Source organism: Tachysurus vachellii, chromosome 3, assembly GCF_030014155.1.
Source record: "Tachysurus vachellii isolate PV-2020 chromosome 3, HZAU_Pvac_v1, whole genome shotgun sequence".
Classification (NCBI taxonomy): Eukaryota; Metazoa; Chordata; class Actinopteri; order Siluriformes; family Bagridae; genus Tachysurus; species Tachysurus vachellii.
The window spans coordinates 12,509,950-12,537,858 of NC_083462.1; the positions used below are offsets into that span (position 1 = coordinate 12,509,950).

General features: G+C 39.1%; 1 protein-coding gene and 1 long non-coding RNA gene across 6 annotated transcripts; one reads left to right on the forward strand and one right to left on the reverse strand.

The window, feature by feature from the left end:
- Nucleotides 1-238: 238 nt before the first annotated feature.
- On the forward strand, nt 239-27,732 carry LOC132842861 (uncharacterized). 5 transcript variants are annotated; one of them, XR_009648077.1, is made up of 10 exons: nt 18,608-18,623; nt 19,412-19,571; nt 21,211-21,938; nt 22,353-22,464; nt 23,157-23,252; nt 23,345-23,476; nt 24,004-24,077; nt 24,212-24,644; nt 24,739-24,837; nt 26,900-27,732. It is a non-coding gene; the product is annotated as an uncharacterized LOC132842861 (long non-coding RNA). The 5 variants fall into 5 exon arrangements; XR_009648076.1 differs by having other exon boundaries at nt 24,747-24,837; XR_009648073.1 differs by having other exon boundaries at nt 24,212-24,837.
- LOC132842860 (uncharacterized) lies at nt 2,149-7,826 on the reverse strand. The gene is made up of 8 exons (XM_060865787.1): nt 7,577-7,826; nt 7,231-7,460; nt 6,911-7,156; nt 5,458-5,715; nt 5,032-5,334; nt 4,615-4,884; nt 3,458-3,541; nt 2,149-2,692 (listed from the first exon to the last, which is right to left on the reverse strand). Exons 2-8 carry the CDS (start codon nt 7,284-7,286, stop codon nt 2,626-2,628), a joined length of 1,284 nt encoding a protein of 427 aa, XP_060721770.1. The 5' UTR covers nt 7,287-7,460; nt 7,577-7,826; the 3' UTR covers nt 2,149-2,625.
- Nucleotides 27,733-27,909: the final 177 nt, after the last annotated feature.

Below are 27,909 nucleotides of genomic sequence, written 5' to 3' on the forward strand. Positions count from 1 at the left end.
ACTTTTTTTGGGGGGTAACTGAGAGGTCACTTAAACACTGATGCACACACACATACCAACACACACACCCACTACACCCTCCCTCTTCTTATACGACTATATATTCCTGCTTTTCCTAATAAACTTCTTAGGAACTTCTCTTTGAAAGACTGACGCATGTGTGTTTCATTGAGATTTCCCCAAGCGCTTGTGGAGAACGGAAATCGAGCAGAGGTTCGAGAGGCTGAATTTTAGGTTATCCTGCCCAGGTGGCAGATGAAAAGAGGGTTACCCTGTCCAGGCGACAGATGAGAATTCCTTACAGTATCCAATAATCAAGATTAAAGCACTTCTGTACATCGCTCTGGATAAGGGGGTCTGCCAAATGCTGTAAATGTAAATGTAAATGGTAAGTTACTGCTTTTTGAAGGTTGATTCACATTTTCTATGTCCATGAGCAGGTTTCTGGGTGGCCGAGTGTTGGCACTGGGGGCACTTTTGACAGAAAGTCCAGCTCTCTGCATCCAACCCTAGGAATAGGAATTGATTTTTCAGCTTTTCAGCCATATTCCAGGGCACCAGGTGGCTTGCCATGGGGTGTGTGTGAGCCAGGTGCAGGAGATTGCAGGTTAGGGTGTGGCTTAACCAAAAAGTCACAGGGTTGATTCCAGTGCTATCTATGATCTTTTTTAACCAGGAAGCATAAGACCAAGAGCTGCTGGAGTGTTTGGAGCAGAGGAGGTGCTAGCGGGCGCGTGTGCTTCACCTTTATCAGAACTCTTCAGGTCCCATTGGCGGCCAGTCATGCAGAACTTTAGCACACACAGGGCTTTCCTGGCTCTCCAGTGGCAGGTAGGGGGATCTGGAACCCTGGTAGCAGCTGCGGCAAACCCTGGCAAGTATCAGGCCAGCAGCAGGGGCCTGGTGAATGTCACCATGGGCACATGACACCTGAAGGGTCCCCAGGAGGTCGTGAGTTCAAATCCCAGGGCCACAAACTGTCTCTCCTGGGCCCCTGAGCAAGTCCCTTAACCTTCAGTTGCTCAGCTGTATAAATGAGATAAATGTAAGTCGCTCTGGATAAGACCGTTTGCCAAATGCCAAAAAATGTAAATGTGTGAACTGCATTAAAATGTACAAAATCAAATCACTCAATTGCTGTTTTGCACACATTTCAAAACCTCATCAAACAGCTGCTACCACATTCAGTAAGTGTATATGTTTACTAGAACCCTTTTTGTCAGAATCCTGTTTTTGCACATTGTGCTGTATAGTATACAGAATGTACACTGGTCGGTGCTATATTGTATTACTGTATGTGTATTTGTCCTGTGGTGTTTTTATTGTCTGTACTGTCTTTTGTCTCGCATTGTTTGCACAGAATACACTTTATGTGGCTAGGACAATTCACTTTAAGTCCTTAGCTCTGTCATTTTATATAACACCATGGTCCTGGGAAAATGTTGTTTCATTTCACTATATACTGTGTAAGCTATATATTGTTGAAATGACAATAAAATCTTCTTGACTAGACTATTTGGTGGCCATCTTGGTGCACGGTGGTGGTGGTGGGTGCATCTGGAAGCAGGTGGCATGGAACATATAGCCTGCCAGCCAGGGTTTTGTGTGCAAGAGGGGCCAGCAATGTGGTCTGGTTCGGTGGGTTCATGGTGGCGACAGGACTAATGGTGGGGCATCCCTTTTGTTGCTGCCGCTTCCCATATTGTCTTTAGTGTTGGAAGGGTCTGTGGTTTGCTCCCTCCAAATGGCTCTCCTAACGCTCTATTTTTAGTGTGACCAGGGCTTGTTCAAGGACGTACAAACTGTGTAAACATTGTAGAGTATTAAATAAGAAAAATAATTACAGTAAATGTAAAGTGACAGTGATATGGATGTAAAGTTGATGGGGATAATACAACAATTCAGGTCAACGATCATCCAATAAACTTATCCGCAGACTAGCTCAGTGCTAATGATAAGTCACATTTAATTGAACTGATGTTATATGGTCCACTAAAAGTCACTCTTGCATTTAAATCCTTCCTAATTGACAGTACTGTATATTTGCAAAGAAAAAACAGAAGATTAAGAAACACAAAAAATGAGGTACGCAGATATGCACAGATGTACACAGATGTGTATTTGAAGTCTAGTATTGGCCCAGCTCCATGTTCATTGTAACAGAAAGAATGTCCTTAGCAATCAGAAAGCATAAAACATGTACCCTTTTCATGTCATTCCAAATGCTAACATGAAAAAAACATTTAATAAACCATGTTAACAAGCCATGAAATAAAAGAGAATTGTTCAGACATAAATTACAAAAGTACCAATGCATAAATAATAGGAAAAATAGTGAAATGTTCTATTAAAATTCTATTTGCCACATACACAAATCAAACACAGTATAACGTTTAGCACAATTCTTTAAACAGCACAATTCTTTTTTAAAAAAAACCCAAACACTACACCATCAGTGAGAAATGAAAACTTAGTCCATGATCTAGTGGACCAGAATTGATGTGTTCATGCATCACGACTTCAAACATACAGTAAGTCGCATCAGTGCATCTGCCAAACCTCATAAACGTGCATTCTTGTTCCTTATAATGTTTAGGATGAAAACAGGACATGGGTCCACAGTCATCACCAGATCTCGAAGCGCTTGTCTTTTTGGAAAGGTTCCTTATCAGTAATTCTGTTGTTGAAGAGTCTAAAGAGACAAAAAATAATTACAAATGAACCTTTAATGAGGTTCAGTTCCACAGCCTTCTCTGTATACACATTCTTTATACTTTATAGCCAAACCTTTGTGTACCCCTGAGCATCACACCCATGTGTCCTTGTTGAATGTCTCATTCCAGATTTATTTCCCTTAACTGTTATAGTTAGCTCCACTTTTCTTTTTTCCACTAAATATTGGATTGTGGCTGTGGGGATTTGTGTTCATTCAGCTACAAGAGCATTAGTGAGATCAGACTCTAACGTTGGGATGTAGAGGAGACTCCAGTTCGTCACAAATGTGTTCAGTGAGGTTGAGTCAGAGTCAGGGTTCTGTGCAGGACACTCAATGGAAACTGTAAAGCTACACAACACAGAGATGTTCTATACAATTGTGTGATTTTATGGTAAGAGGTCTGGGGAAAAGTACATATGGGTGTAATGGTCAGGTGTCCATAGACTTTTGGATTATAGTGTATATACTGTATTTATACAACAGATTCCAGTTCAGAATTTTGATTTGGTTGAATGGGATCTTCAAGAGTGATTATATTTATGGCATTTTGACGTTCGCCACAAAATTCCACTTCCTAGTTCCAAATGGTTACTACAGTTACTTCAATCCTGCTGTACTGAACATTGGCACTACTGGGATTTGGCTACATGCTTGAATATAACTGCACTGTCACTTGTGCAATGTTGCTTAGAAAAATGTAGGAAAACACTTCACAAATAAATAAAAATGTTGAAAACCTACCGAACTGTCTGTATGTTGCTGCTAGTGGAAACAGCTGTGTAGATTCTTCCTGCTAAACAATCATCTATGTCATTGTGACTCAAGCTAAGGAAAAGGAAAAAAACCCCCAAAGTTACAGCACATGGTGCATGATGCACAGTCCTGGGAAAAAGAATGGAACCCACTCCTTCAATGATATGTTTTAGTTATCAGGGCTTAAAGAATAATTGTGTTCCTTATCAACTTTTATAAACAGGCAAAAACAACAAAAACACAACAGGTTTCGTTATGGAGACATTTTATCCCAAAAAAGCAAACCAACATTCAAAAAAAAATGGAAAGATAAGTAAAGCCTATAATTCAGTAACATGTAGAACTACCATGGTGGAAATAACTTGAAGGAACCATTTTCTGTAGGAGTTTATTAATTGTACTGGAGAAATTTGATTGTTGTACACTGATCTGTACAACAGTGATTCACTTCACAGATGTTGAAGGGCATTTGTTTATAGCTCTCTTTACAATCCCTTCACAGCATCTCTGTGGGGTTTAGGACTGGACTTTGAAAGTGGAGTACATCATTGTCTCAATGACTGATATCCCAGATCCTGTGGCTTAAATCCTCACTCCTTTAACAAACCTGTTTGGCAGTTGTGGTGTGAGGGGTTTGTTGTCATCTGCTGTGTTTGGTTTTCATCAAATGTCACTGTGCATAATGACCAATCATGTCCAACCTGATGTCAGCAGTGCAGAGGATATTGTAGCAGATTGTTTGTAGTTTGTTCAGATAAACATGCACCAAGCCAAGACACTTCATAATGACCTCATCACATCATCAGTAAATGTGTAAACTACCACATCTGTTTCTGCTGATGTCTTTTGTTTTGTAGAGAACACTGAATACTACCATTATTCTGTATACATACTTCCTGATCATCTCTTGGCATTCTCTTCCCTGAATTCAGCTCTGAGGTAGCAGCAGCAGTGTGACTTCTCTGAGTAAACCTGAAAAGTCTATCAGAAGGGAATGTCTCGTATTTTATCCACCTTGTTTAATGTCTACATACTGAAATCTGTTGTTTTTTGTCATTTGAGAGTATTTGCTTGTTTATGAAAGTTGGTTGCTATTTAGGTGCTGATCGATAAAACTGTAGAATCGAAGGACAACCTATACTCACTCCAGGACCTCCACTTTATGCAGATGTGGTAACAGAAGCTCCAGGCCCTGATCAGTGAGCTTGCAGTGACTGAGGTCCAGTTCTGACAGACCTTCAGAAAACTCCAGAAACAATGCTAATGATCTACATGCATGGAGATCCAGAGGGGCCTCGCTGAGGTCCATATCTCCATTCAGAGCCTTTGAGAGGGACATAGCATTCATCACACAGTCTGACTGATTGACCACACGAAGAAGAGCCAGGAACCGGAGCAACAAAGATTTACTACAGCTGAGTGAGAGTGAGAGAGAGAGAGAGAGAGAGAGAGAGTTACACCATGGCTAGTCAGTGTTAAAACTTTTAATGCAGTCACACAGTGTACATTTCAGTTTGTCCCACCAAGTCCTGAAAGTCCTTTTTCCTGTATGTGTGTCTCACCGTAGTGTCACAGTATGTAGAATGAGTAAGAACACGTCAACTCCAGTGTCCTCCAGCTCACAGTCCTCTAGAATGAGCTCTGTAAGTTGCTGGGATTTCTGGATGGCAGTGCTGATGTCTCTGCAGTCCTCAGTGCTCAGATGCAGAGTTTTATCCTGTGTTTCTGTGCTCAGATCCAAACCACTGCTGTAGGAGAAATCCAGTCTGTTCTGCAGAGCAGAGAAAACAGCTGCTGCTGCCCCCTGTTGGAGCTCAGAGATACTGCAACAGTGGAGTAACTTGAGCAACAGAAACCTGTCAACACTGAGAGCAAAGAAACTAAGCATTTTGACTGTTGCAAATATGTATGTATTAGTAAACATTACTGCAGTTTCTATTACTGAAACATTTATTTTCCAGGTATTGTCCATGTGAACACTGAGTTACCTGAGCTGAGAAAGTCTGTTGAACAGAGGTAGAATCTTCACCAGCCCCCCGTCTGGTATGGAGGTCCACATCAGGCTCAGAGAGACAGATGTACAGTGTTGGAGGGTGAAGCACAGGGCAGTACAGTGGTATGAGTCCAGATGTGTATTGTTCAGGTTAATACAGTTGTGTGTTGACTTTAAAAGACTGGACACATAGTGAGCAGAGTCAGTCTCATAGATCTCTCTGATGATTGACAGCAGATCACCGGGGTTCAATCTGTGAAGGTTACAAACACCCTTTTATTAATACTCTGACACATTGTATTTGTTCTGACCATTTGATTAGTTATTAATTTGGGGTTTATTTCATTGTCTATTTCACTAAAAAACTATATCAGCTGTGAAGCGGCAGCAGATGTCTTTCTGATAAAAGCTATATTCTGTTATTTCAGGCCAAAGAGGCCACTGTCTAACTTTATTTTTTTGTTTAATATTATCTATGTTACAAATGATTATTTTCATTGCATTTAAAAAAGAACATACACTGTATGTTTGAGAAAGATCAAATCTACTATATCTTTCATATATTAATGCTGGAATGTATTTCTTTCTTAAAAATTAGATTTACCTATTTTTTTACTTTATATACGTTGTATTTGTATTTTAGTTTCTCTAGAATGACTGGCTTCAAGATTTCAAAGTAAATCACCAAAAAAAAGACAAGAACTCTTAGTTTTGACTTTTCCTTTGACAATCAACATGTTTAACTATCTGTTGAGGTGCAACCTATTTGCAGAAGGGACAGAATAGTATTAATGATTAGAAGTTGCCAATATAAGCCTAAATACAATACACCATAAAATTAATATTTAAAAATATATATTAATGGAAGTTAATTCCAGTCTCCGCAACTGGATTATCACGATGTATTTGCTATAGTACATTAGTATTAATGATCAAAATCATCTTTATGGACAAAGTATGAAAAGAGATTTCAAAGATATATCCATCATGCATGCAAATTAAACAGAGTAAATAAACTTTACTTGACAAAACCTTCATATTCATATAAAATAATCTCAATTGGAAAACAGCTCTTAGTAACTTAGTATCTTAGTAACTTCTGAAGATGAAATGAATGGTTTTATTATAATAAAAGATTCATCTGGATGTTATAATTACACTTACAATTACAGGGGAAGTGGAAAGCCCTAATGGTTAGAGAGTCTGACGCCTAACCTTAAGGTTGTGGGTTCGAGTCTCGGGCTGGCCATGACTGAGGTGCCCTTGAGCAAGTCACCGAACCCCCCAACTTCTCCCCGGGCACCGCAGCATAAATGGCTGCCCACTGCGCCGGGTGTGTGTTCACGGTGTTTGTTCACTGCTGTGTGTGTGCACTTTGGATGGGTTAGACGCAGAGAACAAATTCTGAGAATGGGTCACCATGTCACTTTACATTTCTTCCTTCTTACCGTTTAAACTGAATTTCAGACAGTAGAGGAAGAATCTCTTTGGTGTGTTTATTAGTGATTTTGTTCTTTCTGATGTTCACACTAATGCAGCAAACTCGCGGCTGGAGAAAATAGATAAGCTTCTCCCAGCTGAGAGAACAGGAAGTCAGTTCTCCTCCCACCTTCTCCAGGAAACAGCGAGTCAGTTCCCAATCTTGAGCCTCATACAGCAGATCAGTAAACTGCCGGAGAGTCGATTTCGATAATCTACACACAGACGCAAGTTTATAAATAATAATATAGACATTTTTGTATAATAAAGATGTAAACTGGAAACTGACCTGATCTTTAAAAGGCCAGGATGACACATGAGGCTGAGGAGAGAGTGAGCCTCCATCCTGCACTCAGTGAGGTTCACATAGTGAACAGTCCAGAGGTTCAGGAGGGACGACAAACTGCTCAGAAATCTGAAGATCTTTGGGTTTATGATGTTAAAGTCCAGACAGAGCTCCTGAATGACCCACCGGCTCTCACTGCTCCAGCCATCCTCACTACCACACGCTCACTCAGGCTGAAAAACGTTCACACAAATTCAGTCATCAAAGTGAATTTCACTAAAGCATGTTAAACCTTAATGATGTCACACAGACTGGTGTAAACATGAAGAAAGTGATTATTAACACGTACCAGAGTTTCTTTAGGTGTGTGATGTGTCTGAGGAGAAGTCTGGCCCCTCTGAGAGAGATGGCTTGTGGTTTCAGAGTGAGTTTGAGTCTGAAGTCTGAGAGATTGAGTAATTTCCTCACAGCCCTGCACTCACGAGTAGTTACAACCCACTCTATAATGAGGACGAAGTCCATAGCAGCAAATAAAGCTCTCACCAGCTCTGTATCTTCTGCATGGTCAACAACTGCTTTACTTAAACGTGGAATTAACCAAGAGTTTTCTTCACATCTAAAACAGACAGGTTTTAATGTACTGTTATTGTTTTTAATGTAATGTTTGTAAAATCCCATAAATAAGATGTTGGAACTGATACTGTATAATGAGTCCGTCTGTGTTTTGCCCTGTTACTGTCTGCTGTCTTGCCCTGCTGTTAATTGTTTGCTCCGCCCATTCGTTTGTTACCATGGTCACTCATTGAACTCATTCATTCCCTCTCGTTTGTTGTCCTAGTTACTTATTGTCTCTGCTTTGTGATTGGTTCCTGTCGGTTATATATACACTGTTTCTTCACTTCCCTGTTGCTAGTTGTTGTCTATGTATTTCTGTTAGCCTGGTGTTCTGCCTAGTCTTGCCTGTCTGTTTTCCTGTTTCTTGTTTTGGTTATTAAATGTTTGACTGCAATTGAATCCTCACTCGCCTTTGCCTCATCATGACATACTGTCACAAAATAAATATGTACTTAAATGAGTTTGACTGCAAGCAACAGAAGAAATTAAGATTTAGTTTCCTAATAATCAGAAATAAGATTATCCTGAACTTTCCTGAAGACTTTAAAGTTTCTTAATCTTAAATCAGCTCTTACAATTTTAAGTTAATTATATTAAATATGTTGTACAACTTTACACACAAGTACTTGTCTTTAAGGTAGAAATCGGAGTTACTGAAGATCCATGATAAACATAAGAAATCATTTAAAATAAAAGACTAATATGATGGTAAATGGATGAGACGATATCAGGCACTGAAATAAACGTGTAAGATGAAGATCAGGACACAGAATTTACTCATCAGGATCTCAGCATGTCTGCAGTATCTCTGCTCCAGTGATGCTGTATCATAGTGACCCTGTGCTCTTACCCCAAACTCCAAAGTCAGTATATGTGAAGAAAGAATTTCACTGTGCTGTAATGTATATGTGACCAAAATAATAGGCTTCTATAATATTGTAAAATTTTGAAGGCACTTTGTGTTTGGTGCTGTGACAGGGCTTGGACTGGTGCTCTTCGAAAATCTAAATTATTTATTTACTTATTTATAAAATTTTGTTACTTCCACACACACAGCTAGACTAAGGGTTATAACAGGCTTCACATGTGAGAACAGATCCAGCAGGAATTCACTGTTATAAAATGTAGATCTTTCTCCATATGGAAAAGATGTGTGATTACACACTGATGCTAACAGCTCCAGTGATTTTCCCCCTCTCTGTCTGACTTTCTGCACTGTGATGGAGGAGATTCATCAGGAACTCTGTGTGTTTCTGCTTCTGGGAATAATGACTAAAAATAAATAAATAACATTAGAAATATGATCCCAAACACTTTATATTGTTAATAATTTTGGAGAAATAAAGGTTCATCTTCCATCATCATGATTTCTTTTATCCAACATCATGATAATTGTCAGTTATGACAGATCCACAAACTCCACTTCCCAACATGCACCACAGCCTACAGTCATGTCTGCACCAGACTCCACTTCCTACACTGTACATTCACTTCCCCATTCAGTCACCAGACTTCTGATCACACTCACCTGTTCTCAATCACACCTGCACTCGGTTTACACGTCTTATATTCACATCTTATTATACATCTCTCTCTCGCTCTAACACACACACCTTTCCTAAAGGATTCACTCAGTTTCTGCTTTGTTCCTGACTGTACCGAGTCTTTTGGTCACTGTTTCTGCTCTCTTGGTTTCAGCTAGTTTCTGGACCTTGTTCCCTTTCTTATTGCCATATTGAGAATACTCTACTGCTGCTTCCTCTACTGCTTGGCACTGCATTTTGGTCAAATTAGACACATTAAGCAAGTTGGATTGTATAGTATGTCTGTTAGGACTAATTATCTGTTGTAAGAAGTTAAAAAAAACAATAGAAATATAGCAAATAACCAAGGGTAAAATAGCAATGTCAACACCCCGATGGAAGCATCAATCATTGCATTTACATGCACTCACTTACTCTTTTGTGGCTTTTTCCTCTCAGGCATACAGTATGTCTTAGTCCACCTGTGTGATAGAAGACTACAGTCCAGTCATATATCCACTCAGAAAAAAATTAAAAATAATAATCGACAAAAATGCACTTTGTAATGTCTTTTCAACATAAATGTATCCCTGGTGTATCTAGATACCCCCAAAATATGAGAACAGGGCATCCTCTCTCTTTCAGTAAATGTGTACACACTATTATATTTGGCTCCACATTTTACATCATGTGCAGGCTTATTAGAATAGTAACCAGTAGGCTTCTAGATTACGGTGGCCGGGAAGTGCAAAACAAATTAACAAATCCGAAAACAAATTAACAAATCAGAAAAGACATTAACAAATCAGAAAACACATTAACAAATCAGAAAACACAACGACATTTCAGACAACCCGGAAGCGGTTGGTATAGTTTGTGAATGGACAAGACACCTGTCACTCAAGGTATACATGAAGTTCAACAGTCTGCCGCAGGGAAAAGTTGGAATGGATTTGTTAATTTGTTTTCGGATTTGTTAATTTGTTTTCGGATTTGTTAATGTGTTTTGCACTTCTCGGCCACCCGTAGCTCATGGACATAAACACTGACATCCTTTCAATTGGTGCCATGAGTTTGCTTTGCTTTTAGAAATAACTATACATATAGTATGCACAGAAAATGACCAAAATCAAATGTATGCTTAATTTGTGAGGCCTGATGTTAGAGTTGGTATTTTTACAGTTGGATACTTTCATAATCTAGCATCTCTGGCTGGTTTCTCTAACGTTGCCTACCCTAGCTTTAACGGCATAACAATGCCCCTCACGTACGTGATTCTCAGATTAAATGCAAAGTTTAACCATCATATAAAGTTTATCATTTCAGTGTGTTTAGGTCATGTAAGTTTAAACATTAAAGCAATTTTAAACCATTTAAGCACACTAAGATGGGAAAGAGATTCTGTGCGCACACATGCAGAGCCATGCAGACGCACCTGAACAGTTATTTTACATTTGACTATTCAATTTCTGTTCCTGTTAGATTTACCTGAAAATATATAAAAGCACTATTTATTTCATTTGTATCTTTGTTCTTTTGTACTAAACCCCAGAGTTTGTTATTAGATCACACAAGTTCGATTCTCTTATAAATAAGTGTAGGCAGGAAACGTGGGCATCATATAAAAATATGTTTATTGAAAACTTGGATTTAAGATAGAAAAATCACTTAAATAGGCTCAGTACTATGGTGCCATTCATAGCAGCTTTCTCTCCAGTGACAATAAATTTGCTTGTTTTATATATATATATACATTACAATACATTACATTTACAGCATTTGGCAGACGCCCTTATCCAGAGTGACGTACATAAGTGCTTAAATCTCTAACATTGGATACATTAATGCTGGCTCACTAAGTTACATACTTAAGATACCATGAGTTTAAAACATTTGTTCAAAGTTACAATGAAAAAGTGTCAAAGGATTTTTTTTTTTTTTTTTTTTTTTTTTTTTTTTAAATGCAAAAGATAAGGAAAGAAGTGCTAGTGTTGAAGTGTTGAAGTTTTTCCTGAAGAAGTAGGTCTTCAACCACCGCTTGAAAATAGCCAGTGACTCAGCTGTCCGGACCTCTAGGGGAAGTTCATTCCACCACCTTGGTGCCAGTACAGAGAAGAGTCTTGTAGTATACTTGCCTCTTACCCTGAGAGATGGTGGAACCAGTCGAGCAGTGCTGGTAGATCGGAGGGTGCGGGGTGCAGTGCGCGGAGTGATGAGGGCTTTGAGGTAAGAGGGAGCTGGTCCATTTTTGGCTTTGTAGGCCAGCATCAGTGTTTTGAATCTGACGCGTGCAGCTACCGGAAGCCAGTGGAGGGAACTCAGCAGCGGGGTGGTATGCGAGAACTTTGGCAGGTTGAAAACAAGCCGGGCAGCTGCATTTTGGATCATTTGCAGAGGACGGATTGCATTCATAGGTAGACCTGCCAGCAGTGCATTGCAGTAATCCAGTCTAGAGATGACAAGAGACTGAACAAGTACCTGAGCAGCCTGTGTGGACAGAAATGGCCGAATCCTTCTAATGTTGTAGAGAAGAAACCGACATGAGTGAGTCACATTAACAACATGAGAGGAAAAGGACAGCTGATTGTCCATGGTTACCCCAAGGTTGCGAGCTGTGGCTGAAGGGGAGATCAGATCGTTGTGCAAGGATATAGCAAGGTCATGACCTGGGGATGAGTCACCTGGGATGAACAGCAGTTCAGTTTTGCTAGGATTGAGTTTTAACTGATGAGCAGTCATCCATGATGAAATTTCTGCCAGACATGCTGAGATCCGGTCAGAAGCTGTGGCATCTGAGGGTGGGAAAGAGAAGATAAGTTGTGTATCATCAGCATAGCAGTGGTAAGAGAACCCATGTGAGGAAATAACTTCCCCAAGAGAGTGAGTATACAGGGAGAAAAGAAGAGGACCAAGTACTGAGCCCTGTGGGACGCCAGTGGAGAGTCTGCATGGAGCAGATGTCACTCCCTTCCATGTTACCTGATATGAGCGTCCTTCCAGGTAGGAAGCAAACCATTCCCAAGCTGAGCCGCAAATCCCAAGACTCCTGAGGGTGGATAAGAGAGTCTCGTGGTTGACCGTATCAAATGCTGCTGAAAGGTCAAGGAGGATAAGGACAGATGACAGTTTGGCTGATCTAGCAGCATGTAGTTTCTCAGAGACATCCAAAAGGGCTGTCTCTGTGGAATGAGCTGCTTTAAAGCCAGACTGGTTGAGGTCTTGGAGGTTGTTCTGTGAGAGATAGACAGACAGTTGATTATAGACAATGCACTCAAGAATTTTTGAAAGAAATGAGAGAAGCGATACCGGTCTGTAGTTACTGATGTCTGATTGATCCAGAGCGGGTTTCTTTAGGATGGGAATAACCCTTGCTCTCTTGAAAGTAGTTGGTACCTGACCAGATGCTATGGATCTATTGACGATAGTGGAAACGAAGGGCAGAAGGTCTTGCGAGATGGTCTGGAGCATAGTGGAAGGGAGTGGATTCAATGGGCAGGTGGTAGGATTGCAAGACTGGATGAGTTGTAAAATCTCTTCTGCTGCTACAGTTGAGAAATGCAACAACAAAGGTGTAGGGGAATCCATACTCTGAGATATAAGTGCAGTCGGGGCTGAAGTGAAGGTCCGGCAGATTTCCTCAATCTTCTCCTGGTAGAAGGAAGCAAAGTCTTCTGCAGTCAGGGAGGATGAAGGAGGAGGAGCCGGGGGGTTGAGCAGAGAAGAGATGATGTTGTGGAATTTCCGAGGGTCATGTGAGGAAGCTTCAAGTTTTTCCTTGTAGAAGGAAGTCTTGGCAGAGGTCACATCTGAGGAGAACCTGGCAAGAAGTGTTCGGTAAGAATCAAGATCTGCATCAAGTTGTGATTTCTTCCACTTTCTCTCTGATGATCTTAGCTCTCTTCGATTGTTGCGCAGCACATCTGAAAGCCAAGGAGCAGAACAAGAAGTTTTCTTGGGTTAATGAACATAGGGCAGAGGAAGTCCATAGTTGAGGAAAGAGAAGAGAGGAAAGTATCTGTGGCTGAGTGAGGGTAGTGAGGAAAATGACTCAGGATCAGGAAGGGAAGAAAGAGTGCCAGAAGCTACAGAAGAAGGGAAGACAGAGTGAAGGTTGCGGCGGGTAAGAGCAAGGGGGTGAGAGGTAGTTTTAGGTAGGGTAGGGAGAGTGATGGTGAATGATACCAGTTGATGATCAGAGACGTGTAGTGGGGTAGCAGTCACGTCTGTAGATGGAGAAGGACGGGTGAAAACCAGGTCCAGGACATTGCCTCCTTTGTGTGTGGGGATGTAGCTGTTGAGTGTAAGGGTGAATGAGTCGAGAAGAGACAGGAGGGAAGAAGAATGTAGCTTGTCAGAGTGGAGGTTGAAGTCACCAAGCAGCATCAGAGGGGAGCTATCGGAAGGGAAAACACTAAGCAGTGTGTCCATTTCTTCCAGGAAGTCACTCAAAAGTCACTCACACATTCAAAAGAGGAGATGGTTAAATGTGACAAGAGGAGAGGTGTAAAGCACCATTTCTTTGGCAGCAATACACCTGTACCACCACCCCTGCCCGTTTCTCTTGGTGGGTGAGAGAAAGCATAGGCAGAGGATAAAGCAGCTGGTGTAGCAGTGTTCTGTGGGGATATCCAGGTCTCTGTTAGCGCAAGAAAATCATTCCAAAAATTGGAAGTTAAAGCAGAGATAAAATCAGCTTTTTTCACAGCAGACTGGCAATTCCAGAGCCCACCTACCACCACTGTTTGAGACTTACACAACAAAGGAGGGTAGATGAGGTTACTGGGATTGTTACCTCTGCTCTGTGGACGAGAGCGTCTGCGAGAGTAGGAATTGAGTACAGAGATGGGTTTAAGGCACATATTTGCAGTCAAAGTGAGAGTTAAGGTATGGTAGAATATATCAAAACAGTACTAGACACTAATGTTACAATGTGAGGGAGAGAGAAAGAGAGAGATACTTACAAACGGAGCAGAGAACCTTCAATTTAAATAGGTAAGCCCTGCCCACAATTCACACCTTAAGGTAGACTGAAACTACTCCTGATTAATCAGCTGAGAGAACAACAAAGACCAATACTATAAAATCAACAATGGTATAGAATGTAACACAATTCAAATCACACTACTCTAGAACAAAGTGAGTTAAGCAGATAGTATACAAAAGTCAGGAACCTACTTTACCAGAAGACAATATATTCAAATGTAGAGAGTTAAAGCACACTATATATACATACGTTTGTTTATTTATTTATTTATACAAGCCAATTTATTTCACAAAAAATGAGACACACACACACACACACAGTTGTGATTCAATGACCATGGGAAAATGTGGGTCCCCTGGCCAGACCACTGTCCTAGATGATCTGGACAGTTTAACATCATGTAAGAAATTGCACCTACCATGATAATGGCTTTATCCTTGATGGATGCACTGTTGTGGTTCTTCTTATGACCAAACACCCATTCCTCTCACTTGTCATCAAACCTCTGAAGCTTCTTCTTGGGGCATGCTTCAGAGACTGCTCCTTTTTCCAATGGCAACAGATCTTCTATGCGCAAAATAAAATACCCTGACAAACTAGACAAATCTTTTTTATAGACCTCCCTGGCATTATAACAAACTGAAAGGACAGACAGACAGACAGACAGACAGACAGACAGAGAGAGACAGATAAGACAGACAAATAGACAAAGACAGAAAGCGAGGAAAGATAACAGATAAGAGATTGAAGAGATGGATAGAAATATAGATGGACAGTGAGGTTGTGAGAGAAAGAGATAGAAAATGATGAAGAGATAAATAGAGATTGACTCTTAAAAGTGCCTTTGGTTTTTGGAAATCAAGTGTATCTATAGGGTGAAGGTGAAGTTTGACAGGATCTGCAGGGAGAACAGAAAATGTTCATTATGTAGTGAAGGCTAGATATGTTGAAAAAAGGTTTAAAATGTGTACCCTGATAGAGAGAGATACCAATTTTCTTTCTAAATACTTAATAAATCAATAAAATTCACGTTTTTCCCATTTTCTGTATAACTGCACAAAATGCGTGTCTTTTTTTCTTCTTTTTTTACTGTTAATAAGGAAACCGTTGGTCGGCCTTTAATCCTTTGCTCTAACATGTAAACCATGTAGTCTAATGGCAAAGAAAAGCATCAATTATAACATTTAAACAAATTTGATCATTACATTGAAGTCTGATGGCTTACCTGGGAAGTGGTTTGAGCGCAATGAAGGAGATTTCGCAGCCTGCAGAAATCACCCAATCTCAAAGCGGGCTGGCTCCGTCTCCATAGCAACCGTCTCCGCTAAGGTTCACGGGTAATGCGGGCGACCACTAATTAATTTAGTTTCTTTTTTATTTTATTTTAATTTAATTAATAACCACAAATAATTGCCCGTTCTCACAATAGAAGGAGAATCAAATAAAATTGGATGGTCATGACATCGTTGGTGGGTTATCAGGTAGTTTTAGCTGACGTCTTCAACACAGTAAAAATAGATAAGGCTCATGGTAAAATACTGTAGTATTTAGTTTACTGTCCCATTTGACACATGGCTTTTCTCAGAAAAGAAACCATAGCACAATGGTTAGTCAAATCACAAATCACTTTGTCAAATTAGTTTTAAAGCATATTTAGGGCCCGAGCACCAAAAGGTGCGAAGCCCTATTGTTTTTCCCACACATTGGCCAATTGGGGTCCTTAACATGCTCGAAAACTCTTGAAATTTGGCACACACGTCAGAGTCGTGCGACACTTTGCTCGGGCAAAGGCTGGAATATTCAGCCAAGGAATGTTCAGCCAAGGATTCCGATCGCATCGATGTGCTTATTGTGAGTCCCGGGTATAGCGCCACCAACAGGCCCCAGGAAGTGTGTCAGTCACAAAGGTGGATTTTTTGACAGCTGCATGCGGTAAACTTTTAAATACTCCTAGGGGATTCATGCAATTGAGACCAGACTTGGCCACCATGATGCAGAGATATTGGAGATGCAAAATAGTGAACGGATTTTTGATATCTCAAACACTGTTGCCATGGCATCGTGTCAAATTTTACTTTTATTTCAGGCATATTTAAGGCTTTTGGCGTGCTTAGATTAACTTGAAATTTGACACATACATCACATTTGTCAGCTGTTAAGTGTGGACAAAAAGGTCAGACAAAGGTGTGTCTCTTAAGTGGCTCACTAGCGCCCCATTTGTCTAAAATGTGGGGTTTCTTTTACCTACAGTCCCCAAATGGGTCAGTAACAACATAAAATAGTCCACTGATATTTACCCACTTGATGCACTTGCCCACCGTGCATTGTTTTCTGGGAGGCACTGTATAGCGATAAAAAAACGTGCGAGGGCCAGCCATCGCTGCTTGCAGCTATATTAAATTGTGTAGTTGATTTCTTGGCATATTTCTGCAATCTCACTTGCTTTCTCATGCTCTTATAACTGCATATCAATGGGCAACAAACCAACAACACATTAGAAACAGTATCTTTTCCATATTATCATTTTTTTAATTACTTCTAATGACACATCTATGAACTGTGAATACACGGATGAACAGTGTTAATAAAGTTTAGATTAAACTGGTATAACTGCTTACTATGGAAATACACTACATAAAAAGGCATATTTATAAGCTTGTAAAAAACACATATCCAAACACACCAATAATCCTGATTAATGACAACAATTTATTTATTTATTTCTTTATTTAAATGTTTATTTCAAACAGCATTTTTTTCACTGCAAACTAAATAAATCTTTGTAATACAATAAAAGAAAACTCTAATGCTTGATCCACTGCCATGATCATTTAATGCTGCCTAAATTACAGTCGTTTTAAGTACTTAATTTATTGTTTTTTAATTAACACGTGTAATAATCTCCATAGCATGACAGCGCTCATATTAAAGTTTTTTTGTTTTTGTTTTTTTTAAAGAAAGTGAACGTGTTATATGGGGCATTTTAGAGAATGTAATTATTCATTATATTGTAATTTTATACTATTCTTGAAAAAAATGTTTATACATATAGCTAATTTAATTAAGATCCAACCCTCATGAATTAAATGAAGTGAAATATTTTAAAATATATAATTTGAAATGAGGGGGACACGGTGGCTTAGTGGTTAGCACGTTCGCCTCAAACCTCCAGGGTTGGGGTTCGATTCCCGCCTCCACCTTGTGTGTGTGGAGTTTGCATGTTCTCCCCGTGCCTCGGGGGTTTCCTCCGGGTACTCCGGTTTCCTCCCCCGATCCAAAGACATACATGGTAGGTTGATTGGCATCTCTGGAAAAATTGTCCATAGTGTGTGATTGCGTTAGTGAATGAGAGTGTGTGTGCCCTGCGATGGGTTGGCACTCCGTCTAGGGTGTATCCTGCCTTGATGCCCGATGACGCCTGAGATAGGCACAGGCTCCCCGTGACCCGAGAAGTTCAGATAAGCGGTAGAAAATGAATGAGTGAATGAATTTGAAATGTTTGTTTATTTATTTTTTAGGTTAAATATTTCATCATTATATGTTTGGAGAGGTGTATAATAGTTTGCTTGCATGTCATTTTGCCTCAGTTTTTCAAAAAAACTTTTGGAGTTCAATGCTAATGTTGAAACAACAGAAATAAGTACAATGAAATTATACTCTTAAGTGTCACATACTTAATCTGCTAATAGTTTAAGTTAAATAATTGTGTATATATTATAGCTACTAATTTGAATTTTTTTTTTATTAAGAATTCACAAAACAACAAAGAGAGGTAAGTTTTTGTTGTTGTCTCTTTTGTAAATTATTTATTGTATAAATATGTTACTGCTAACCAAATGTGAAATGAATCACTGTGCTGTCATGTTGCCAAGTCTTTAAAATAAACCTTCAGTGTGTCATTTGCAGAGTATAATTGAAGGATTGCCAAAAGAGTTCGTATTTGAAAAGGTTTTAGGAATATTTAATTTAGCGTGTTATCGGTCTAAATGTAAAAATAAAAATGCGCCTAATGTAATGTTCTGAGTTTTGTGTTCCAGCAAACTTTAGTGTCTTTTATTTTGAAAGAGATTTCATTTGAAGGTATTTAATTATTTTTGTAATTTCATGTTTTTTATCAATCCATCTCATTTTCATTCTTAATTATTTTTTTATATGGCACAAGAAAAAAATGTACTTTGTAAAAAAAAGATGAGCAGTCTACATTTGAGTGACGTCACTTGGTGGCGCCGTCGCGTCTGACTCTCTCAGTTCTACATGTGACTGAAGAGAGTCAGGTTGGTTTCTTTGCATCTCCGGATAACGATTAATAAAAAATGTAAAAAGAGTTAAAAATATTAGTCAATATCGTCGGTTTGTCATTTGTGGTGCTGGGTGAAATCCGCCACACTAACATTAGGCTTTTAACTGTATCTTTGATTTGTTCTATTTTTTTCCAGGGAAAAAGCCCTATTCGGACGGGATTAGTTTTACGTGGGGACGTGGGGGTAAAGTAATTATTACCAGAGCTTCTCTGTGATTTTAGTCCCGTCCGAATGTGCCATCTCGGTAATCATTACGGACAATGTCAGTAAAGATTACGGCGACTTTTACCTTCTGTAAAAGGTAAAAATTACCTCAGGTAATACTAATCCCGTCCGAATAGACCCGCTGTAAATATGTACGGTAAAATTCCGTCATTTCCTGTTTAAAAGTAGTTTTTGGCGCGTTTTGCAAGCATGGAGGCGCCATGTTGTCTGTTTGCGCACGTGATAATAGGAAGCAACGTCATACACACATGACGACAAGGAGGTTACTGTGGTGAGTAAAGCGAGTTACCCTCCCACTTCTGCTAGTTTTACTGAGATTTCTTGTCCCGTGCGAATTGGCCAATTAATATTACAGACGTCCTGAGGTAAAATTGCATTACTCCACGTCCCCACGTAAAACTAATCCCGTCCGAATAGGGCTTTATACAGCAAATCATAAGAAAAGCCTATTATCACGCGCTCGCTCATTAATCTGTGAAGCATTAATCTGTTTCAGAATATTGTTAATATAATTGCAATATATTTCTTTGTCTTAGATGCTTCACAGCATTTTCTTCCTTGGTCACATTCATAAGCTCAGATTGACTCCTGAAATATTCTTCAATACTCCTGAAAAACTTACAGAGGCAAAGGAAATGTTTCCTCAGCCATTTGACATGTACAAAAGTCACTCCCTTTTCTATTCTGCTAGACATGGTGAGTTAAAATTGCAAAAATGATCCAAACAAGTGCCATGTGTCAAAATAAAACTTAGGATAATGAAAAAAGCTCAGGAATATCTTTGAGGTTGCCATGTTGTAACATGAATCTAAACTGCAGGTGTTCTTTTCAGTTGTGAGTAAAATGATGTGGTGATGTTAAAATCAAATCACAAATTAATACCCTGTGGATTACCAAAATAATCAAGATAATTTCACCATTACAAAATGACCTTATAGAAAACTGTTATAATTAGTGTTTAGTATTGGAAAAATGGGAAAACAGCATTTTTGGGAAGAGAAAAAAAAACAACCACCATCATTTGTGTCACAGAGTTTTATTTATAGTGGGGGAAAAAATAAAACAAACCATAAATGCTAAGAACAAGGCTATGAGTGTTTAAAGAAAACCACAAACACTACAAGGACCACTATAGCAGGCAAAACAACAAAACATTTAGACAAGTGAATGCTTTAATTAAGAGCTTAGGTGATTAATGAAACAACACGAAACAGGTGAGAACAGAAGAATGAGTTCAAAAAGGTGTGAGAGGCTGACATCTAGTGGTCAAGTGGGGAAATGTCTAAGCAGTGTTCTCAGCAGAGAGCAGAACAATATCCAAGTTAAGGCAGGGTGGCAACCCATCCCAAGGGATCTGAGAAAGAAGAGCTTGACCTTGTGCTTGGCCATTAGTCATGTTTCGTTCGTGAATCAGACTTGAGAAACAGCATGTGAAGCAATCAGCAGAAAGAGGATACAGAGCACCATTATAGGGACTGTGTACATAAGTGTTTACATATTCATATTTAACAAACAACATAACTACACGTTTAACATAATCCCAAATTTATGAATGTGTAAATATCTGAACAAACAATTAAACTGTTGATTATGCAAGAAAATCTTGTGCTTGGGTCATCTGAACAACTTATTTAGACTTATTTTGACTTATTTTATTTATTCAAAGAGTAGATTAGGCACACATTTTAATAAAGCCATATCAGTTTTTTTTTTGTAAATACATTAGTTGAGTTAAGACATAACACAAAAGACTTTTATATATTATATTTATTATATTTATATAATATGAAGACATGGTCACTGAATGAATCTCTTGAAAGAATCAAAATTTCCATTACTAATGGCCAAAAGATCCAAAAAATCCTCAAGCCTGTCAGTCTGGTTCTACTATAGCTGCTTATTTTAGTCAGCACTGAAAAAAATCTGCTACACCATTTGTTTGTCCATTACCAAAGTAAAGCTGCTTTAAAGTATTAGTTACTAATTAGTAACAGAAAATCCTGGAAATATTATCAGGGGTGTGTAAACTTTTTTTATATACACTTTATGTGAAACATCACGCTCCGGCTTTCACCTTGAAAGAAGTCATATAAGAGTACATAGTGACAAATTTCAGTTCAAAATGTTCAAAGGCTTTTACTGTAATGAAGCACTGGGTTATTGTGTACAATGGAATATTCAATACATTCCCAAACAGGCCCTTTACAATGAGACGGTAACACTGATGTTAAATGGTATCACGCCATGATTATTCACTTTTATTCACCTATAGAATATTCTATGTGTTTGCATATTTTCATTGGATTACTTTGTTGTTGCTTCCATTTGTATTTAGATGGAGATCATTCATGGCAATGAAGTGGACATATTAAAAGAGCTTCACAAACTGCTGGAGACCCTTAACTTCCCACGCCCTCTGCACAAAGCAACAAACGTGAGAGAATTTACTCTCTGGAGTCCACAGAAATCTGTGTGTGTTATTCAGATCCTGATCCAAAAAGGTACTACGGGGCATCTCTTTCCTGCAGAACAGGAAATTCAAAGAAAATTCTGATTGACATGTCTTGCCTTAAAACATGGCACGAGCTTGTATCCCATGCCGTCATGTCATCTTATCCAAAAGGTCCTGGTGATTGTATTAAATTTCCTTCATCAGTGAAATGTCAGGCATACATCAGAGACTTGAATGCTTACAAAGAAAGAGGTCCATGCTTCAAGTGTCACCAGCTGTTTAATCTAAAGTCCACAGACACACATCCAGGGAGTCATCCCTATGGGAACTGTGCTGAGACTGAATGCTTGAGAAAGCTACTTTTTGAAAATCCAGGCATACAAGAGGAAACAGAGATGGAAAATCACACAGAGGAAAACTTAAAGGATCTCAGACGTTTAACAACAGCACGCTTGAAAAAGGAGCTTGAGAAGACTTTCGTCATCAGCATTAAAAAGACTGAGGAGAACATTCCCTTCTACAGCCCAATGCAACGACCTCTGGATGACACACACGGACTTAACGTGACTACTCTTTTACTCACACGCTTCAGAGAGATAACACCGGAACAGGTACAGTATAACCGGAAACACATGCAACAAGGTGCACCATGAGAAATGTAGTTAAATAAACAGCGTTAACAACATACACAACATTTCCTCCCCTCTTACTATTGGAGGTATAACACAAAGATAACAATTTAACTGTACCACTCAAATGATAAAATTTAGTTCCTCAAAGTGAACATTAAGGCTTTTATGTTGAATCCTGTTGTACAATAACAATACTATATCCTGGGAATGAGGGTAGACTAACTCAGACCCTAGCTTACCCTTAGTGGATTATTTTACTTTGTTTTCACATTATTATTAGTCACTCTGCATACTGTTTTGTTCCTATGTAATATTTACCACTTTTTGCACTTTGATATAATATAAATGATCCTATAAATTATCCTTATTACTTTTTTCAATTGCTAATTGCAGAAAGTGCTGATGGACAGAACATTTTTCGCTTAGGAGGCATGAAGTGGTCGAAGTTTTGCCTATCATTGGTGAATTTAAGAACAGATGTCCAGCCCTCTTTAATGAGCGAGAGGTAAGTCTCTGTAACGTCAGCTACAATTATTTAGATGGTTGTTGTCATTTTGAATTTTGAAGGATTATTCACGTTTATTTGTGGTAATGTTGTATGTGATCTGTAAGTGTTGGTGAAGACACACAGTTATTAGTTTAACACTGTAAGGGCTTTCGCAAATGTAACACTAATTATAGCGATTTGTTGTTTTAAAACTGTATTAGGTGTCTGTGGAATTCAGTAGGATTACAGTGATCCCTATTATGTCCAAATTCATGAGTCAGCTTGGTCATTTCTCAACTCAGCTCATCAGTGTTTTCAGAAAGAAAGGAGGAGCAGCAGGACAGAAGATCAACAATATCCTGTCAGTTATAGAACATTCCTGGTCCATAACTGACAGGATGTTGTTGATCTTCTGTCCTCTGATCTTTTTTCCTCGGTGAAATGCATCTAAAGCCTGGCATATATCTGAGTTCAAATGTGAAACCCTCTATAAGCCACTTTAGTCAAAAGAAGATTAATTTAAAGAGTATTGCATCTGAACTCTTAAAAAAAAAAAATTGTAAACTGTTTTAATATCAAGGCTTGTGTATAGCTTTAGCATATTTTTCAGCAGCATCAGAGTTGGGATTTATGAATGAGACAAAATAAAAACAAATTGCAATTGTGAATAAGCAAACTGCTAATAATGGCTTTTTTGTCACACATTTAAGGATGTCCCCATTAAAAAAAGACATGAATGCATCCTAAAAGCCCTCGTTGTTTATGTGAATGTGAAAGACCCCTCAAACCTTGTGAAGGAGTACATGGTAATTTAAGCCTGTTATACAGATCTCTAATACCAATTACCCTTTCACCTGGATTTTATGTAATTACATATTTTTGAATTTGAATTTTTTAGGATGTTGAACATCATGAAGCCCAAACCTTGATGCACAACACCACCCTAGGCATCTACATCATCAAACCTGAAGGGGCACATGCCACAGACCCTTACCAAGATGTTGGCATCATCGTTGAAGGCATCAAAATAGTGCGTGTTCTGTGATGCTTGGTCTAATTTATGTATTAAACTTGGCCTACCCGCAAAACTTTTGAAACATTTCAAAAGCTTTTTATGGAGCTAGATGCCAGCAAGCTGTCAAACAAGGTCCATGTCCTGAAAAATAAACTTCTTTTGTAAGTATTAACTTGAGGAAAGGTTCAAGAGGTGGTACTCAATGATGTTACACTGTTGGCTTGTTAAAGTACATTTGTTCCAGGACTGACCATGTTACACTTTTTTTAAGTGTACTTTTTTATACTTTAAGTCCTTACTTTTTACAAAAGGTGAACACACTGGCAATAGCATCTTAAGAGTAAAATAATTGCTCGAAATACATTTTGATATTGCAAACATTTTATTTGTTTTCCTGAGAGTCTGCTTCTAGCTGGTTAGCATCACCAGCATCACTAGCCTGTTAGCCTGGTAACAGTTAGTTCTCTACACCTTCTCACACCAATTATCTCTGTACTTGCCCTATAACACCATGTTGCTTGTGTGTCTGCCTTTGAGTGCAGGTGAGGACACGTTTGAGCTGCACTCCGAGGAACTGGAGCTGGAGGCCGTGGAGAAGCAGATCCGAGACCTATAGGTAAAGCAGGTCTAGCTGCGGGAGCGGAAAGCCACGCTGGAAGCTTCCCGGTCGTTTGCTCACCTGTCTCAGGTAAATTCCCGGCGTGAAATTAGTACTACATCCACCTCTGCTCCGTGTGTTTCTCTGTCCAGGCCCAGCACACCCAGAAAGCAGCCTGCCCAGGTGTTGTTTACTCCTGAGCTGGGAGTCTCCCCCTCCGCCACCGGTTTTCAAGGTCCCCACCCTGAACCGCTTCGCCCCCCTTCGCGAGACGGAATGCGATGCTGTGATCATCGGAGACTTCATCGTCCTCCACGTCCGTGCTACTGTGGCTAAAGGTAAGGCTCGCACTTACTGTTTACCTGGTGCTCGTGTTCTTGGTGTCGCTGCACAGGTACCTAGGGTCGTGAGCAGGAACACCGGAGCTGTGGTTCTTCATGCCGGCACGAACGACACCAGCCTGAGGCACTCGGAGATCCTGAAGAGGGACTTCAACACCCTGGTGGAGACGGTTCGCAGCACATCGCCCATGGCGAGGATCATCGTGTCTGGACCGCTTCCCACATACCAGTGCGGAATCGAAAGGTTCAGTAGACTTTTTGCTCTAAATGAATGGTTACAGTCATGGTGTCACGGTCAGAATTTACTCTTTATTGATAACTGGAATGTTTTTTGGGAGCGTCATAGGCTGTTCCGTGTTGATGGCCTGCACCCCAGCAGAGTTGGAGTGGAAATCCTCTCGGACCACATCTCCAGGGCGCTGCACACCTTCTGACTGGTAAACTACGATTTAAATCTAACATTCAATAGCCATCCTTCACATCATCATGTTGATACAAATAGATACATACTGTAGCTCATCCTATAGAAACTGTGTCTGTTCCCCGAGTAGTGAGATCAAAAAGTAAATGCATGAGAAATTTTCTAAATAATCTTACCATAATTAGACCAGTGAAATGCCAAAGAAACAAACAAAAACAGTTCCTAAAGTTTGGGCTTCTGAACATTAGATCACTTGCACCCAAAGCACTTATACAGTAGTAAATGAAATCATCTCAGAAAATAGCCTTACTGAAACTTGGATTAAACCAAATGATTACATTAGTCTAAATGAGTCTACCCCATCAGGATATAAGCATGAGCCTCGTCAGACTGGTCGTGGAGGTGGTGTTGCCACTATCTTTAGTGATTTCCTTACTGTTACTCAGAGAACACGGTATAGATTTCATTCTTTTGAAGTACTTGTTCTTAATGTTGCACTCTCACACATGCACACAAAAAATCCCTGATGTTTATAAAGTGACCGTGTATAGACCCCAAGGGCCCTACACTGATTTTCTTAGAGAATTTGCAGGTTTTCTTTTTAACATTCACGTCGACAATACAAACGATGCTTTAGGACTCGCATCTATGGACTTACTAAACTCATTTGGGCTTAAACAAAACATCACTAGAGCAACTCATCGTCTTAATCATACACTAGATTTAATAATATCTCACGGAATAGATGTCACTGATATAGATATCATGCCTCAAAGTGATGACATCACAGACCATTACCTCATAATGTACACACTACCTGTAGAACAGACTAACTGTGTCTCACCACGTTATCGACTTGGTAGAACTAGGCTCTTAATGGTTTATCTCCCATGTATCTAACTAGTCTTCTAACACATTACAATCCTTCGTGCTCTCTGAGCTCAAAGAATTAAGGACTCCTGGTAGTTCCCAGAATATCCAAGTCTACTAAAGGCGGTAGAGCATTTTCTTATTTACAGTGCCTTTCAAAAGTATTCATACCCACTGAACTTTTTCGCATTTTGACATGTTACATCCACAAAGAAAAATGTATTTTATTGTGATTTTATGAAATAGACCGAAAGAAAGTGGTACATAATTGTGAAGTGAAATGAAAATTATAAATGGTGTCCAATTTTTTTTTTTTTACATATAAATATCTGAAAAGTGTGGTGTGCATTTGTATTCAGCCCCCTTTACTCTGATACCCCAAACTAAAATCCAGTGAAACCAACTGCCTTCAGAAGTCACCTAATCTGTTCTGTGAAGCCTTCAGAAGCGTGTTAGAGAACATTAGTGAACAAACAACATCACGATAAAGTTGTGAAGTTTAAAGCAGCGTTAGGTTATAAATTAATATCCCAAGACTTGAACATCTCACAGAGCACTGTACAATCCATCATCCTGAAATAAAAAGAGTATGGCCCAACTGCACGCCTACTAAGACATGCTTGTCCACCTAAACTGACAGGCCATGCAAGGAGAGCATTAATCAGAGAAGCAGTTAAGAGTCCCATGGTATCTCTGGAGGAGCTGCAGAGATCCACAGCTCAGATGGGAGAATCTGTCCACAGGACAACTATTAGTCGTACACTCCACAAATCTGGTCTGTATGGAAGAGTGGCAAGAAGAAAGCCATTGTTGAAGGAAAGCCATAAGAAATCCCGTTTGCAGTTTGCGACAAGCCATGTGGAGGACACAACAAGTATGTGGAAGAAGGTGCTCTGGACAGATGAGACCAAAATTGAACTTTTTGGCCAAAATTCAAAACGTTGTGTGGCGGAAACCTAACACAACACATCACCCTGAACACACCATGCCATGAATACTTTTGCAAGGCACTGTAGCTCCCAAACTTCGGTTTGGTGCTCAGACACACTTTCCCAGTTTAAATGTAGATTAAAAACTCATCTCTTCAGTCAGGTGTACACATAATACATCCCATAATATTGTGCACTATTACATCAGACTTGCAAATATTATGAACAGCAGCTATGCTAATCCCTCTCCATTGCTTCTCTCTTTCTGCCAATCCCAAGGCATCCAGAAATTGCACCAGCGCCGATCGTCTTCCGTGCGATGAAGATTTTGGACCTCCACTGAGTTGAGCCCGACTCTGCGAATCCTGAGGCATCTAGAGATTTACCAGCTGCAGTTGGACTCTGCAATACTATAGAGGAGATGTGAACTCCATGTGATCTTTTGCATCAATACAACATTTGTCAGACTGTATATTTATAATCACACCATCTAGTGTCACCCATATGAGGATGGGTTCCTCTTTGAGTCTGGTTCTTCTCAAGGTTTCTTCCTTTACCATCTAAGGGAGTTTTTCCTTGCCACTGCTGCCTGAGTCACCTCAGACTTGCTCATTGGGGATAAATACACACAACTAAATATATCTAATATTAATCTTGAATTTTGTATTGTGTTAATCTTTATATTGTTCTTTATATTAAACTTTTATATACATAACAGACTATAAATAACAGACTTTTCAGCCACTTAATTTCATTTATAGGCAATGCTTTTATTTTAAAGTGTGCTTTTAATAATAAGAAAATGGAAAGCAGTTTTAAAGATAGATTTTGAACAAATAATTTTTGTTGGACATTTGTAAAAGGTATGTTCTTGAATGCGTTAAATGCATTCACAGTGTATTTGTTTTACTTTAAATAGTAAGAGAAAACAGTGAGACAATGTTTACTTAGTTTTGCACAAGATTTTGCACATATTCTTGTTAAAAATGTGTAGAATTAAACCCTACACTATGTTTGTTTAAGTTGCAACAGAAGAAAACAGTGAGACTGTTCAGTGTACAGATGTTGTACAAACCTGTTAAAAATGTGTAAAATTTAGAAATACACTGACTAAATAAAGTAATGCAAAGCAAAAAACTCATTTTTATTTTGGTTGAATGTAAATATATATAATCAGTTAACTTAATTGAGTTAATAGTTTAAAATGTTTTATTTATTTAAGTTTGTTAATCTGATTTACCAAAACAAGATTGCGTTAAGTTTATATAAAAAACTTGTTTACTGAAAAA

Excerpts from the sequence above, each read along its gene's own strand:
- LOC132842860 (XM_060865787.1), bottom strand. The coding sequence starts at position 7,286 with ATGGAGGCTCACTCTCTCCTCAGCCTCATGTGTCATCCTGGCCTTTTA. Across the intron at positions 5,716-6,910 it reads TCTGAAATTCAGTTTAAACG|ATTGAACCCCGGTGATCTGC; the intron begins GTAAGAAGGAAG and ends TAACCTTCACAG. Across the intron at positions 5,335-5,457 it reads AACAGACTTTCTCAGCTCAG|TGTTGACAGGTTTCTGTTGC; the intron begins GTAACTCAGTGT and ends CTTTGCTCTCAG.